Source organism: Perna viridis, chromosome 5 (genome assembly GCF_037379345.1).
Source record: "Perna viridis isolate PV_CMFRI_1.1 ecotype Kerala chromosome 5, ASM3737934v1, whole genome shotgun sequence".
Taxonomy (NCBI): domain Eukaryota; kingdom Metazoa; phylum Mollusca; class Bivalvia; order Mytilida; family Mytilidae; genus Perna; species Perna viridis.
In genome coordinates, this window is record NC_142449.1 from 43,422,840 (window position 1) to 43,437,638 (window position 14,799).

At 32.7% G+C, this 14,799-nt stretch overlaps 1 protein-coding gene across 1 annotated transcript; it reads left to right on the top strand.

Annotated features, from left to right (window-relative positions):
• Positions 1–2,348: 2,348 nt before the first annotated feature.
• LOC148617830 (pyruvate dehydrogenase [acetyl-transferring]-phosphatase 1, mitochondrial-like) lies at positions 2,349–8,321 on the top strand. The gene has a single exon (XM_088585415.1). It carries the CDS (start codon positions 2,457–2,459, stop codon positions 3,945–3,947), a length of 1,491 nt encoding a protein of 496 aa, XP_088441541.1. The 5' UTR covers positions 2,349–2,456; the 3' UTR covers positions 3,948–8,321.
• Positions 8,322–14,799: the final 6,478 nt, after the last annotated feature.

The window sequence follows — 14,799 nt, forward strand, 5'->3', positions numbered from 1 at the left end:
GATGGACAATGTTTACTTACTGACTTACTTTAGGAAAGGAAGCTGGATTTTTTGTTGTAATACCAAATGTTCAAAATCTTTATTTGAAAACAGACTATGGATATCAAGAAACTCTTGTTTATTTTTTAAGGCTTCGGTTTTATTTTATAGTTATAAATTTGGTGTTTCTGTCGAATTTAAAATTTTGCACTTTGAAAAAAGCTTCAAACATATAAAAAATAACTTAAAACCGTTTTCGGCCTAAAGGGGGTTTCCCCTCCCCTGGCCCCTTACCAGGGCTGTACCCTAGACACAATAGGGACCTTAAACGGCCATCGGACCCCTTGCCAATTTCAGCATCCGCTTTGATTAATACCTGGTTACGCCACTGCCGACTCATGCTTTGACCCCCCCCCCCCCCGCATCCAAACTGACTTATTTTTAAGTTTTAACAAACAACAAAAAGTTCCACCAAACGACCTGACATTTTATAGATGGTAGTCAATTTTCGGCATCCACAAGGTCCAAGTGGTTAATAAGATTTTTTTTCCAATAAGTTGTTTTCTTCGAAATTTCGGAAAATAATGAATAAATAAAATAAAATAAAATCCAGACCTACCGACCTTTTTTCAGACATGTAACAGGAAACAGATCTATAATTTTATTTAGTCTAATATAAACAAAATAATAACTAAAAAAATGGTTTTTTTTCATGGTAGTCTACAAGCAGGGGAGGTGGGGAGACCAGTATATGAGTAAATTTGTCTGATAGATATAGATCCAAGTTCTCAATGGCTATATATAATGATTGAAAGAGGAACACATCTACAAATATAAAATGCCAGATAGGTAATGTCTCTATTGAAGACGAATTTCACCGTAATTCAATATAATTGTTGCTTTAAAAAAAACAGCGAGAAATTTCAAATCACAGTGTATAGAAATAATAATAATAATTAAAAAAAAAAAAAAAAAACAGGGTGTTACACAATTTCACACTTTTTTTTACATTGGTTTAATATTAATCAAAATGCATGTACTATCTATATCTATGTAATTTATGCAAAATCATACTCCACGTATCCTATATAAGCCGATATGTATCAAAGCTGATTTAACTTAAATTTAAATTAAATAAAGCATGTTTACTACAAAAAAACAATATCCCTCTTTTTTATACAACAAATTTTTCCAATGTTATACTTTTAACATGGACAAAAGCTCCCAATACGGTTGTGTGACTAAAAACTCCACATATGCTCGAATGGTCATACAGTGTACATAGAAAGAATATAGCAGGTCTACTATTGTAAAGTCGCATTAAAATTGCGCTTGTCATCGAGTTCAGTTGAAAGCTTTCCTGAATTGTCGATTTTTAAGGCAAGACTTCTGCATTTCTCTAGTAGTGTTCCAGTTTGATTTCTTTTTCGTATATAAACATTGAGAGGAAAATATAATGTATTTCTGTACAGACAGTATGATACCATTTACTCCAGCAATGCTAGAGGTAGTCTCGAATTAATCTATTTTCTGACTCGTTGCATTCCCGAACGGAATTTCAACCTCTTACCTTGTAGGAGTAGTTGCCATTATGCAGGAACCAACATTTTTTTATTTCGCTTTTTAAGCAAAATCGATAAATTTTATAGCAGATTTTGGTAAAATCAAAGTCCGTGCATTTTTCAAAATTTAATAAACAAACAAACTTGAAATAGCCAGGCGACAAACTGTATAATCCACACTATATATTTTTTTCAGTGAAAGTTTGAATCATTATAGATTATAGAGATTATTATATGATAATATGTTCAGCAGAAATTGAGTAGACAATAGATAATACTGGTAATTACACATTATTAAAAAAAAACTAAATAAATACAACTACAAAATACAAATAATAATTCGTTCTAACACATTTACAATAAATGGTTATGACACAATACACAAATCTAAACATACGAAAAATGACAGTTCTAATAATAACTATATTGAAAATCTGGAGCGGAGGTGCCTTAAACTAATACTTTATTTAATTGACAAGGCTAAACATTTATTTATACAATGTATATTCAATTATGGCTTTTAGAATAATCAAACAGTTACTGTTTGATATTAAAGATATAAACTTTTATAAAAGCAGAGTTTATTATTTTGTCTTAATTAGCAGCTATATAAATGAGGGTCGTAAGGATTTCCTCTAACCCTGCAACCCACTCTTTTTTGTTTGGATATTGATCAATATGGATCCAAATAAAAAAAGACGGTTGCAATGAGGTTATCCAAAACATGCCATAAAATGAATTAGTCAAGTGTTGACCTAGTTGTATGGAGGATAACGAACTGAATAGTAATAGTTTTCAAGGGAGGCTACTCTGGAAGTGTGAAAAAGAAAAAAAAAGTCGCAGACCTTCTTGTAATGAAAAGACGTGTAGGGTAGCTAATTTGCCTGTCCTACTAAATGAACTTTTTTCCACATAATGTATAAAGGTTTTTTCGTTCTCAAATGTAGTTCACAACTGAAAAGGTGGTTGGTACCATCCGGTGTACGAAAAGTTCACACGAAAGGTCAAGTTGAGAATGTCAGACGATTTCTGTTGAAGTTCAAACAGCAAGTCGGATTTCCCAGTGCCTCTGATTTTCCACTTTTGACACCTCAGCAAGTGTCATCTATTCTTAAAATCAATGAGGTCTCTGTTGATTCTGAAGGTCCAATCAAAGGCTTTGATGTCAACAAGTTACCTGCCAACAAGCCAATAGAGGACCGTGACACTGCAGCACGAATAACAACAACTGAGAAACAAAAATTTTTGTTTGGAGTTTATGATGGCCATGGAGGGTGTGCTTGCTCTCAGGCACTTAATGAACGGTTATTTAATTACATATCTGTGTCAATGTGTGATCAAGAAATACTCAGAGATATTGCCCATGAAAATTTTGGTCTTGACAAGCTAGTTGACTGGTACCCCTACCAGACCCAATATTTTAACACAGATCTCGAAAAGCTTTATAAACAAAACTTAGCAAAATATGCTAAAGAAACACTTGCCAACTTTGAAGAGAGTTCTATTGAAGAACATTTGCGAAATGCATTCATTCGTTTAGATCTTGATATTATGTCAGAATGCATGCCTCAGGAGCATAGTATGACAATTCAACAGGATGCTATTGAAAATGGTCTATCTGGTGCTTGTGCATGTGTTGCATTAATTGATGATACTGATTTGTATGTTGCGAATACTGGAGATTGTAGAGCTGTACTGGGTGTTCAAATAGACAAAGATAATTGGAATACAGTAGAAATGTCTCGTGAGCATACAGGCTACAACCCAGCAGAAGTAAGGAGAGTATTGCAAGGCCATCCAAATGAATCATCAAATGTCATTAAAGGAGGAAGACTATTTGGAACACTTGCCCCACTAAGAGCATTTGGTGATATGATGTATAAATTATCAGTCAAAGATCGCAAGAAACTGATAAAGCTTCTGCAACATCATCCAAATTTTGACTTCTATAGTGAAGTGCTATCTCACCAACATTACATTACACCTCCATACTTGACTGCTGAGCCAGAAATTATACACAGGAGTTTGACTCCTAAGGATAAGTTTCTGGTTATAGCTTCCGATGGATTATTTGACATGCTTCCTGCTGAAAAGGTTGTAAAACTAGTAGCAGGTCACATGGAAGGGAGGCAAGTTCTGGTCGACCCACATGTTGATATGAAGAGTATGAAAATCAAAGATATACATGAGAATCTCAGAAGTAGGAAATCACGCCTCTCTAATGTACCTGTTGACCACAATGTGGCTACTCACTTGCTCAGAAATGCTCTTGGTCCTGAGCATGGTAGATTATCAGCTATGCTATCACTGTCTGATGACTTTGCCAGAAACTATCGTGATGATATAACGATTATAGTTGTATTTTTTGATACAGAGTATGTTAAGGATAGACATGTTGGGTCTTAAGAGACATACTATTAAGGGAATTGAAGTGCTAAGTCTACTTACAAATGTAATTGTGTTTGAATCCTACAGTGACTTCAAGTTAATTTATGGATCTCATCAATATTTCTACCTCACAAGAAAGTCAAAAGAAATAAATAGGAACATGAAAGGGGACATGAATGAGAAATTTTGGCATTGTATTTTTTTAAAGGTTTTCCTCGTAACTTTACTACAAATTTATGCAAGTAAATCCAATTCTTCATGATCTCCAGACAATGGAGTCCAATCAGTGTCCAATATGGAAAATTTATTTAAAAATAACTTTCGTGTACTACATTCGTAGACTTTAAACTGAAAAAAAGAAAGTCATTTTTGAAGGGGAAGCTTATCAAGTGTACTGTACATGTACATGTATGACCATAAAGGAGCAGATGCAATGAGATCCAATAAATCGACTTGGAGTAGCCTAATATACTTGTACACCTATCATTAGCTAGAAGCATCAGCATCTAAAGGCAGTGCAGTTATTATGGGAATGTTTTTAGGATTTTTTTCTCGGTTCCAGTTTAGTTTTAAAAGCTCTTAAGGTCAGTCCTTCAATTGTTTATCTTATGTATGTTATTCAGTCCTTTCAGAAATTCAGATGCATTTTAGATATGGTTGTATGCAATTTTCATGCCTTAATTTACCTGTATGATACAAGTACAGTACCTGAACTTATCCATGCAACTATAATTGCGATCTGTCATCAGTCGGAGATCAGTTTCTGATTCGTTGTTGATTCGTCAAACTGATCAATAAAACTGGAGATCACTTCCATTTTTTATCACATGACTGCTGCTCAGTTGGATATATTTAACATTTTAAGGAATTCCATTCTTACTTCTGTTTTTTACAAATATTTAACAAATGATTTAAATTAGGACATCAGTTTACTTACTTTTCTTTTACATTTGACTTTGTAAATGAAATACTAAATGTGAATTTAATATTTTAGATTCAAAATACATTTACATGTAAAATGGCACTATAAAATTTTTTAATTCATATGAACTGATCATCTGTCATTTTACATAACAAAACTGATCACATCAGTCACTGGTCATCGGTTATCAATCCATTATCCATTAGCAATCATTCGATCAGTGGTCATGGATCCATCAAACAGTTGAGCGGTTTGATTCAGGGACTGTACCTTTGTGCTTATGCACAATAATGTTACAGTCTTTTTTTTGTAAAAAAAGAACAAAAGTTCTAGACATTTTCTAATTCAAAATACATGTATATGTACACTACCATCAACCGAAATTTTAATATCTCCACTCTTCACAGTAGAGTCACTCATTTCCTCCACCATCACTCCACAAAATTAAAAACTAGGAGAAAATTGCTCCATTTCTTTTTTTTTTCAATATCTTTTTCTGTCCATAACTGAGAAATGTTATTAAACTGCTAGAACCATTAAACATACATTTTGTACCTTGGTATAAAGACAGGAGTAGTAAACTACAGACAATTTTTGAAATGGCGACTCCACTGTGAAGAGTAGTCATTTTGCATTTAGTCATACATTGTATTAGTAACATAAAAAAATTCTTTGTTCATTTATTGATTAACTTGAGCCCTTCAAAAGTTATCCTAATATAGGAATGATAGTTTCAATAATTAATAATTCCAGTAGTAAACTGCATGTATATTGTATCTTCACTCAACATTTCTAAAAATGTACAGTTCTGTATACATGTAGGAATAGTTTCAGGAGAAATTTGAATTGATAGAAAACACTATTAACATGACAAGTTAAATGTTACTCAGGGTTTCAAAAAACCTTGATTTTGTTTATATACAGTGTACAATGCACATCATTGTTCAAATATAACCCATACTAATTGGATTCTAAAAGAAAACAGTAACCATGGTGACATTTAAACATTTTCTTGGTTTTGGTACATTGTAGATGTTATTTTTTGTTTTTTTTAAAATTACATCTTGTAAGTAAATATCACATATTTTGATGGTTCTGTCCAACAAATCATGCATGATAATTATGGTTGGGAAGGAAATTTTGAAAAGGGGCCATTTTCAGGATTTTTCTAAAATATTTACAATCTGAAGGGGTCATAGTTTAAGGAACCATATAGTTTTTTTAGATGAAGAGACCATGGCAAATGGTCCTAACCCCTGCAATATACTTCACCAATTGTTTTTAAATCCAAAACTGCTTTGATGCATTTCATACTTTAAACCCTTTTGGGGCATTGCATTTATCACTTTTGTATTTTTCTTGTACTCCTTTGTTGCTTTTGCATGATTCTTAGGTGGAACTGTACATGTACCTAAATGGCAGTTACCAACATGTACATATACATGAACATGGCAATGTACATTTACATTGCAGAGTTACTGAAAATTTACTTTTTTTTTAATGTCGGTCATTTTGAATATTTTCTGAGACCAAGTAATGGTTTGGAAAAGGATTTCTAAGAAGTTTGTCTCAGCTAGACAGACATAACGGACACTTAGACTTTTCAAGAACTCAGGCAGTGTACAAATGTTCGTGTAGAATACTAATGACTTGTTCAATTGTATGGTTAATGAGGTTGATACAGTTTATAACCATTTTTTAACATTGTTTACACTGAAAACCAAAGTAAGTTTTCTAGTCAATGCAAATCTTATTTAATTGGAAAGTTAATTCTGGATCAATAGCCTTAAAACCATGAACTAAGAATACAATATATATTTACAAGTACAAATTTGTATGCAAATGAAATTAAGTAGCTGTCTTTGTAAGAATCATGCAAAATCTGAAAAATGTGATGCACCCCAAAAAAGGCTACATATTTTTATTTTTGTAATTAAGTTATATTATGGGTCTATATTATAAAATGTGTAATTATTCATTCAAGTCTATCTGCCCTTAAGAGATAATCAACATTAAAAATCCACTAGATTCTATTGTATTTGATTGTCATGTACAGAGTTATCTCCCTTAATTTTGAATTGTACAGTGCATCTTATACAATTTTTGTCTCCTATGAGCACGGATCAAAAATAAAAATACATGTATGTAGGCTTTCCAACCATGTATCACATTTTGCATGATTCTTAGCTGGAATGCTACTTAATTGTCATAAATATTACAGCTTTGTAATTTCTGCAGTCTGCTTAATACTTGATTTGTTTTTTTTTCTCTAAAATTACACATACACGAGATCACATAAATGCACATGTAACATTACATGTGTACATGTGTAAGTTTTGTTTGGTCTCTTAGGAGCTATGCAAAATTTGTGTTATTAACATGTACATGTAGATCATTGAAGTAAAGGATTTATTGGTGCTTTTTTTTTCATACATATTTTCTTTCTCTTTTAATGTTGTTGTCTTGTTTAGTTTTTACTACACGGACATTTGTATTTTGGCAACCATGGATGTATCCAGTGATTTTGAAAGGGGGAGGGGATTGAAGGCTCAGTTTTTGCTCAAATTATGCATGAAATTAACAAAATTTTCAAACAAAAAGGGGTTCTGGGATCCAGCACTGGCTACAAAGGTTTTCATCCTGATCAGTTGTGGATATTTTGTTTCCTTTTCCTATGCCTTTGTTCTGATGTCTGTAAAACAATTTACCGATGTCAATTGTTTTTCCACATGTCATATACCTCACCCAAAAAAGTTAATATTTTGTTTTAATTTTGTCATCGGATAGAAGCTTTCATTTTAGTTTAAGAACTGATTTTTCTTACAAGAGTTATGGGACTTAAATAAAAAAAAAATCTAAGAAAAATATACTGTTTAGTACAAGTTTTTTAGTTCCCTTATGCTATGATGTATGATTAATCAGGAAACCTGTTTCATGGACTTCCATGCCAACAAATCCTAGAGCCTTTTTTCTCCCAATACATTGATTGGTCGATATACATGTATATAGAAATAGAATGTCAAATGTTACATTTTTACTTCCTGATAAATAAGCGATGTTTAAAATGGCACTTGCAAAAAGGGCATTTTATGTCAAGTTAAAAAGGCACATGAGTGTGTTCCAAAGGAAGTAAGGTTGTGGTTGGGCATCAAATTTGTGTTGACATGTTTTCTTGTTTTTTTTTTATTTTATATGCAATAAAACTATTTATGATATGAACAGAAGTACTTGTTAAACATCAGTATTATTATCAAGCAGCACAAACATGAAGATTTGATAATTTATTGCATTGAGATTTTAGTGTTATACATGTTCCTGTATTTCTATATACTTATATATGCTAGTTTTTAGTTCCAAATTACACATGTATTTCAACCTAATGTTTGCTATATTTTGTTTCTGTAATTTAAAAGGAGTATGATAGGTTAGCCCAATAAATGGTGCAAATATTAAAATTTTCAAAAGATCAATATTTTTTGTAAATTTAATTTTATTACAGAAATGCTGTAATTGTTTAATAAAAATTGTCTAAATTACATTTAGTGACACAGATAGCTTTAGACAGAGTAATGCACCCTTTGATGTGCCCCTCCGTCCTGTCATAACTGCAGTCTCTTTGAAATGGGGTAAACCTCAGGCAGTGGGAGGCATTGTAGTTGGTGTGGCAAATACTATTCAGTGTCCAACCAAGTGTCCTGAAAACATTTAAGCTTAATTTAACCTTCAGATTTATGTCAGACAAATTTTAGTTTGGTCCTGCAGATGTCCAGTCAAAAGGTTTGAACTTTTTCAGAAGACTATAACAGCAGTATGTAGACACACAGTTTTCATGCAATAACTTGAATAGAATAGAATATGTTTTATTCCAATCAATTTACAGAGCATATAGGACATTTACATACAATGATAATTTCAGATTGTTACAAATTTAAAAACACAACAGAGAAAAAGTATATATATATATATACTAGCAAAGTCTATGATGTTGGTACAGGGTAAACTTCAATACAATATAAAAGTGCATTTTTGTATAATGAAAAAGCTAAAAATTCATAATTTTCACCACCTTTGGTAATTGTCTATGACAATCTCAACTCCCAAAATACTTGAATATTAGTTTGCAGATACTTATGGAATTTTACAACTAGGTTCCAAACCATTAGAGAAAGGTTGGTATTGATTTTTGGGGGTTATTGGGGCCCCGCCTTAGGCAGGTCGCCCTATAGTGATCAGTCATGCCGTCCGTCCGTCCTTCCGTAACAAATTTATGTCCGCTGTATATCTAGAGAACCCTTATGTTTTCATACTTTATACTTAATATGTATATTAACCAACACCAGAGGGTGTGTCATAATGTATGTACAACTTCCTAGGTCAAAGGTCAAGGTCAAAAACTGGTTTCAGTTGACAAACCCATGTCCTGTGGTGTCCGCTCTATATCTTGAGAACCGTTATATTTCAAAGTTTATACTTGACACGTATATTAAGCAACAACAGATAGTGTGTCATAATGTATGTACAACTTCCTGGGTCAAAGGTCAAGGTCAAAAACTGGTTTCAGTTGACAACTTCATGTCCTGTGGTGAAGATCGTGATCAATACAGCAACCCATCAATTAGGAGGCCTGCTTGACCATTTGTGGACCAATTCTGGTGTCACTGTTTCTCAACAGATGATTGCAAGATCTCCTTACAGTGATCATTTCCAAGTTCTCGCTGATCTTCAATTGTAAACTCTTTTTTTTTTATAAATTTTATTCCACAATTTTCCTCGTACAAATAATTTGCTTCTTTATATTATATTTTTCTTATTTAAAGTAAAATCCATACATCCTTTTTCAAAAAGATGCAGACCTCAGCAAATTTTCATGTTTTTAACATTTAATTCGCATGCTTTTTTTGGTGGGCCATAATAGATTGAAGGCATAATTCTAAATAATTGGGCAGCACCTTTAAAACATGTTCGTCAAACATCAACCCATATATCCAGAAGTCACCTAGTGGTCAACAATGAATTCACACTATGCAGTCATATCACTATTGTGCTATGAAAGTAAGTTCAGGATATTTATCAGTTTTCACTAAAAATCTTAGAATAAAATCGCACATAACGAGATTATATAATAACTTCAAATAATGCTTCATATCGGCTTATTTACCACGTTATTAACAGGGGCCACAGAGAGGTTCCCATCTCAATGATATCTAGTTGCTTCAATGGTTTTTGGAATTGGGTGAAGCAATTTATTTCACTTTGAAATGCTTGTTGAAATCATTATCAATTAAGTACAGGTTCACCTAAATGTCATGCAAAAGATGATTAGTTCATTTTGAGTCATTCTCTAAAGGCACACCATTTTCTTCCCGGGGATGGGATTTTGCGTTGACTTACGAATTCTTTTTCGCTCAAGCGCGAATTTTTTTCCAGCAGCACGCAGAATATAAAACAAGTACTACCTTTAAAAAAGGATAGCCGACGCAGTAAAATTTTGTTCTTTTTTTTCTTACAATTTTTTACATTTCATTCAGGAAATACATGTAACACATGGCACGCAATTTCAATTTTCGATACAGGTTTTTTCTTACGCAACTAAGTTATCAGTATTTGTCCAATCGGGAACTAGTTTTGCAATCATACGACTTGCGTTTCCATGGAAGAACGTCTTTTAGGTCAAAGGGTAAAAAGCGAAACTATGTCATGATTTTTTAGGTTAAGACTGGGGTTTGGGAGATAAGGTTAACTTAGGACCAAAACAAACTTTTATCTGGTTCCTGCATATTAAGTTGAGTAGAAAGTATATTGATTTGTACAACTTTGTATCACAATGTTTCATTTCTTGAAGACGAAGCTTGTATTTGATAGTAATTAATAGTTTAAGTAAAATTAGACCGTCGTGAACTGTGTTACGGCCAATTTAAGTAAACAGAAAATCTATAATAGAACCTTTTTAAGGTTCATGTTGAATGGATTGACAATCTGTTTCCAAATGTAGTCTTATTAGGTAAATGTTCACTTGCAAGATATATCAAGTTTTTGACCATGTTTATTCTCCATGGCAGAATATATTGTGTCAAACATTCATACACAATCCAAATTCAGAACTGTATCAAGCTTGACTGTTGTATTCATACTTCACTGACTTTCCAGAGTTTGACCTCTGCTGTTGTATCAAGCATTGCAATGCGAATCATGCTATTATTGGGTAAGAAAGGGACAAAATTGATTCTGTAACAAAAGACTTGTACTGTGGGACATAGATACTCCGATACTCAAGAAAATATGACAGATATGCAATAAAAACTTTCACTTATGATGTCCCCCCAACGAAGTTTTAACTCCAGTTTCTTCTTTCTTCCAACCTCCTATATGTCCGCGCATCTCCTCAGAAACGGCTGAATAAATTGAAACCAAACTTGGAACAAAAAAAATAAGCCACCATCAATCGGAACTCCTCAGCCTTTCTCGTAACACAAAAGAAAAACCTCAGATCGAGGCACTAGACGGAAGAGTTTGCCTAGATTTGACCGATCCGATTCAAAAATTGAACTTAAACTGGTTGACTTTTTTACCAATATTTTTTTCTTAGCTCATCGACTCACCCCAAAATTCTTAGAAGAGACATTGTTCTTTATTTCTAGTGATATTTAACTATTTTTAGCGCCACCTTGTGAGTAGAACTACTTTATGACTTCAATTCCGGAAAATTTTTCAAGAAAAAATTACACTTTGCATCCGAGGTTATTTTAGTGTAGCGGTAAAGGCCGAGTAATTCCGATTGAGTCCACCATATGTAGATATCCACAAAGGTTTTGAATTTCAAACATGGCCGCTGTCCAAACAAAAATTCGTCAAAAAATCACAAAGATCGTAGGAGGTTCGTACTTGGTTTAAAAATAGGTCACCATAAAATCTTCCCATCGTCAATATTGAAATTTATAAAGTGACCGCCATATCAAGATGGCTGTCACTCAAAAAACAAAACAAAACAAAACAAAACAATACAATACAAAAACAAAAAAACAAACAAAAAAAAACAAAAAACAAAAAACAAAAAAAACAAAAAATTAAATTCGAAAAAAAATCATGGAGCTATAGAAACTGATGGGGAGCTGTGCGTGCGTAACAATTATATCTAGTTTTATTACATATTTCAGTAGAAAGGCAACAATCATTTTAATGTTCATGGTGAATGGGGGGAAGTAAAACTAAAGTAAGTATACCTATATATGTTGCATATGCTTTTTAAAATACGAATCGAAACTAATCAGCCAAATCGGGAAAAAGAATTGCGATCAGGTGACTTGCGTTTCCATAGTAGAGCGTCCTTAAGTTCAAAGGGTAAAAGGCGAAACTCTACCAACTGCGTCGGAAAAAAAATCTAGAAAAACTGAGCAATGACCATTATTGTGATACTACTATCCTCACCTAATGATCACATGCATCTTTTGACCCCAAAATACTCATTCTCGGAAAATTAAAATAACACAACACAATGGGAATATGTAATAAAGATTCTGTGAAAGTATCATTCAACTTCATTCAATTGTGTAGGAGAAGTAACGGAAAAGAGATGCCTCTTGTATAACAGGAGAAAGAAAGAAGCATTGGCGGCAGGGCGGACAGACACCCCTTTAACTATGTTATCCACCATTTGCAGTATGTATATTCACCTTTACGTCTTTATTCGACCAACAACAACAGATATACGATGCAGCTAAAATAGCTATGATCTCTTCAAACACACACAAAAGAGCAAGAACAGTGGGTAAGGTGATCAAAGCACTTTCGACTCCGACTCCTTCATCTCGCTAGAAATAAATTATGATACGTAAAACTGTAGAATACTGAGAACAATTATGTGCGCACATATGGAGATTGCAGTATAAATACAAATAATATTAAAGTATAAGAATAAGGAGTTGTAGTTATAAAACATATAAAAGTATTCTACTTCAATCATTTCAAACAAATGAAGACTGAAATCCACACAGGTGTTTTGGTGCTATTGTTGTAATTATGTGTCCAATAAGATCTTAACGGACATGGCAAGCAATACATCGCTTTTTAGGCCAGACAACCCCTTTGGTGTTTGTTTTCACTAGAATCGTGAAATTTGTTTCCGCTAGAAGCTTGGTTCACTTGATCACTCTTTCATTTGTACAAAGTAATATTTGTGGTCTCATGAAAGTTATGACTAAACTGGTTTTAGCTTAAACTATGCTATATCTGTAAAATTGACATTGAAGAATTTGACCTTGTAATAAGATTTGCAAGTTTTATTTGCTTTAACAGGTATGCAGAGAAAATTACGCTAAGAAGAATCATTATTCCAAATAGTCATTAGTATCTCCTCTTAAAAGTCATCCATAGCATCTGTAACTTTTTAGCATCAACAAAATTCTAGTGTTTCAAAGTGAACAATTTAGGTTATTTTCAATCTTAAGTAAATGTTCTGTCTACTATGAAAATTCTTGACGATGAGTTTATAATCACCGAATTAACTATTCAAAACTTTGTAAAAATTTAATTCATAAAACACGATCAACAGCTCACTTACAAGAAAAGCATTTAAATGGTTTAAACTTCCCACTTAAACCATATACACCCCATTCCCTATTCCTCATTGAAAATTCCCCACTCCAAATGGTAAAGTCCCCATACCCCAAGCAATCACCATTGCATACTGTGAAAGTGCTTTTATTCGTGGGTACCAATTTTCGTGGTTTAGTGGAAAATGAACAGTTTCGTGGATTTGAGGAACTATATCATATAGAACTAATTAGGATCCAAATTTCCTGATTTACCAAATCCACGAAATCCACAAAATTGGTACCCCACGAAGTAAATCTTTCCAGATATTTGCATTGTAAAAATTAATTTCATGTTTTTAAATTCTTTAACTTTAAACTATGGTCTTTAATTGAATTCAATACATTTATCATATCAATAAATACTTAAAAAACTTATTTCCCAATCTCTCAATTCAAAATTTCCATCCCACATACACCATCATCATTCTCCATGCCCATATACAATAGAAGCCGAAGTTTTTCCCATACGAGCGCTTTGTCTTGCCCTTATCTGGTAACTTCGAGATTCATTTAAATCAACGAAATTCTTGACGATTAGGATTTAATATCACAGAATGAACTATGCAAAACTTTTCATACACATGATTCTTGAAAAAGACAAAACAAAATGATCAACAGCTCACTTACAAGGTCAGCTCCATAAACACCCATAGTAGAAACCGTGGGAATAAAAAGTGTACATCCAAGAATACAGCATACCATATGAGCTCTTTTCTGAAAAAGGTACATTTATTACAATATTTGTAATATACATAGCTAATTTTTGATAAACGTATCTAAAATGAATATCAGTTGAATTACTTTCACTTCACTTGTAAACCTATATTTTTGAAATGTTCAAGTTTTAGAATATACATTTTTAAACATTACAACATGCGGCAAAATGCAATGTGTACGCGAATATATATATATTTACGCAAAGACATTTGTTTGAAATATCAATTTTGTAAACATTGAACAAGTAAAACAAATGTATTCTAAACAGGTGATTGGACAGAATTTAAAAGTTGATAAAACAGTATGAAGCGTTAAAACATTCTATTTGATAAACACGTTGTAATTTGTGTATCTCAAATGTAGAGCGTTGCATTATAAGAAGATACGAGAGATCAGTTGAAATATACTGAATAACATTTATTGTGCAAAAGAACATACAAGACAAATAATCTTTTCTGGTCGCTTCTCATTCATACATAAAGGGAAGGCGCCTGTCAGTATGAACTGAAAGAAAAAAGTAAAAAAAAATTGTTTGGTGTCCAATTCAAATTGTAACAATAAGGAGTCGAAAACGACAGTAGCAATTTTTGAGTTTTTGTCTTTTTTTATTTGTCTTTGTTTGATCCAAATAAAAATTACT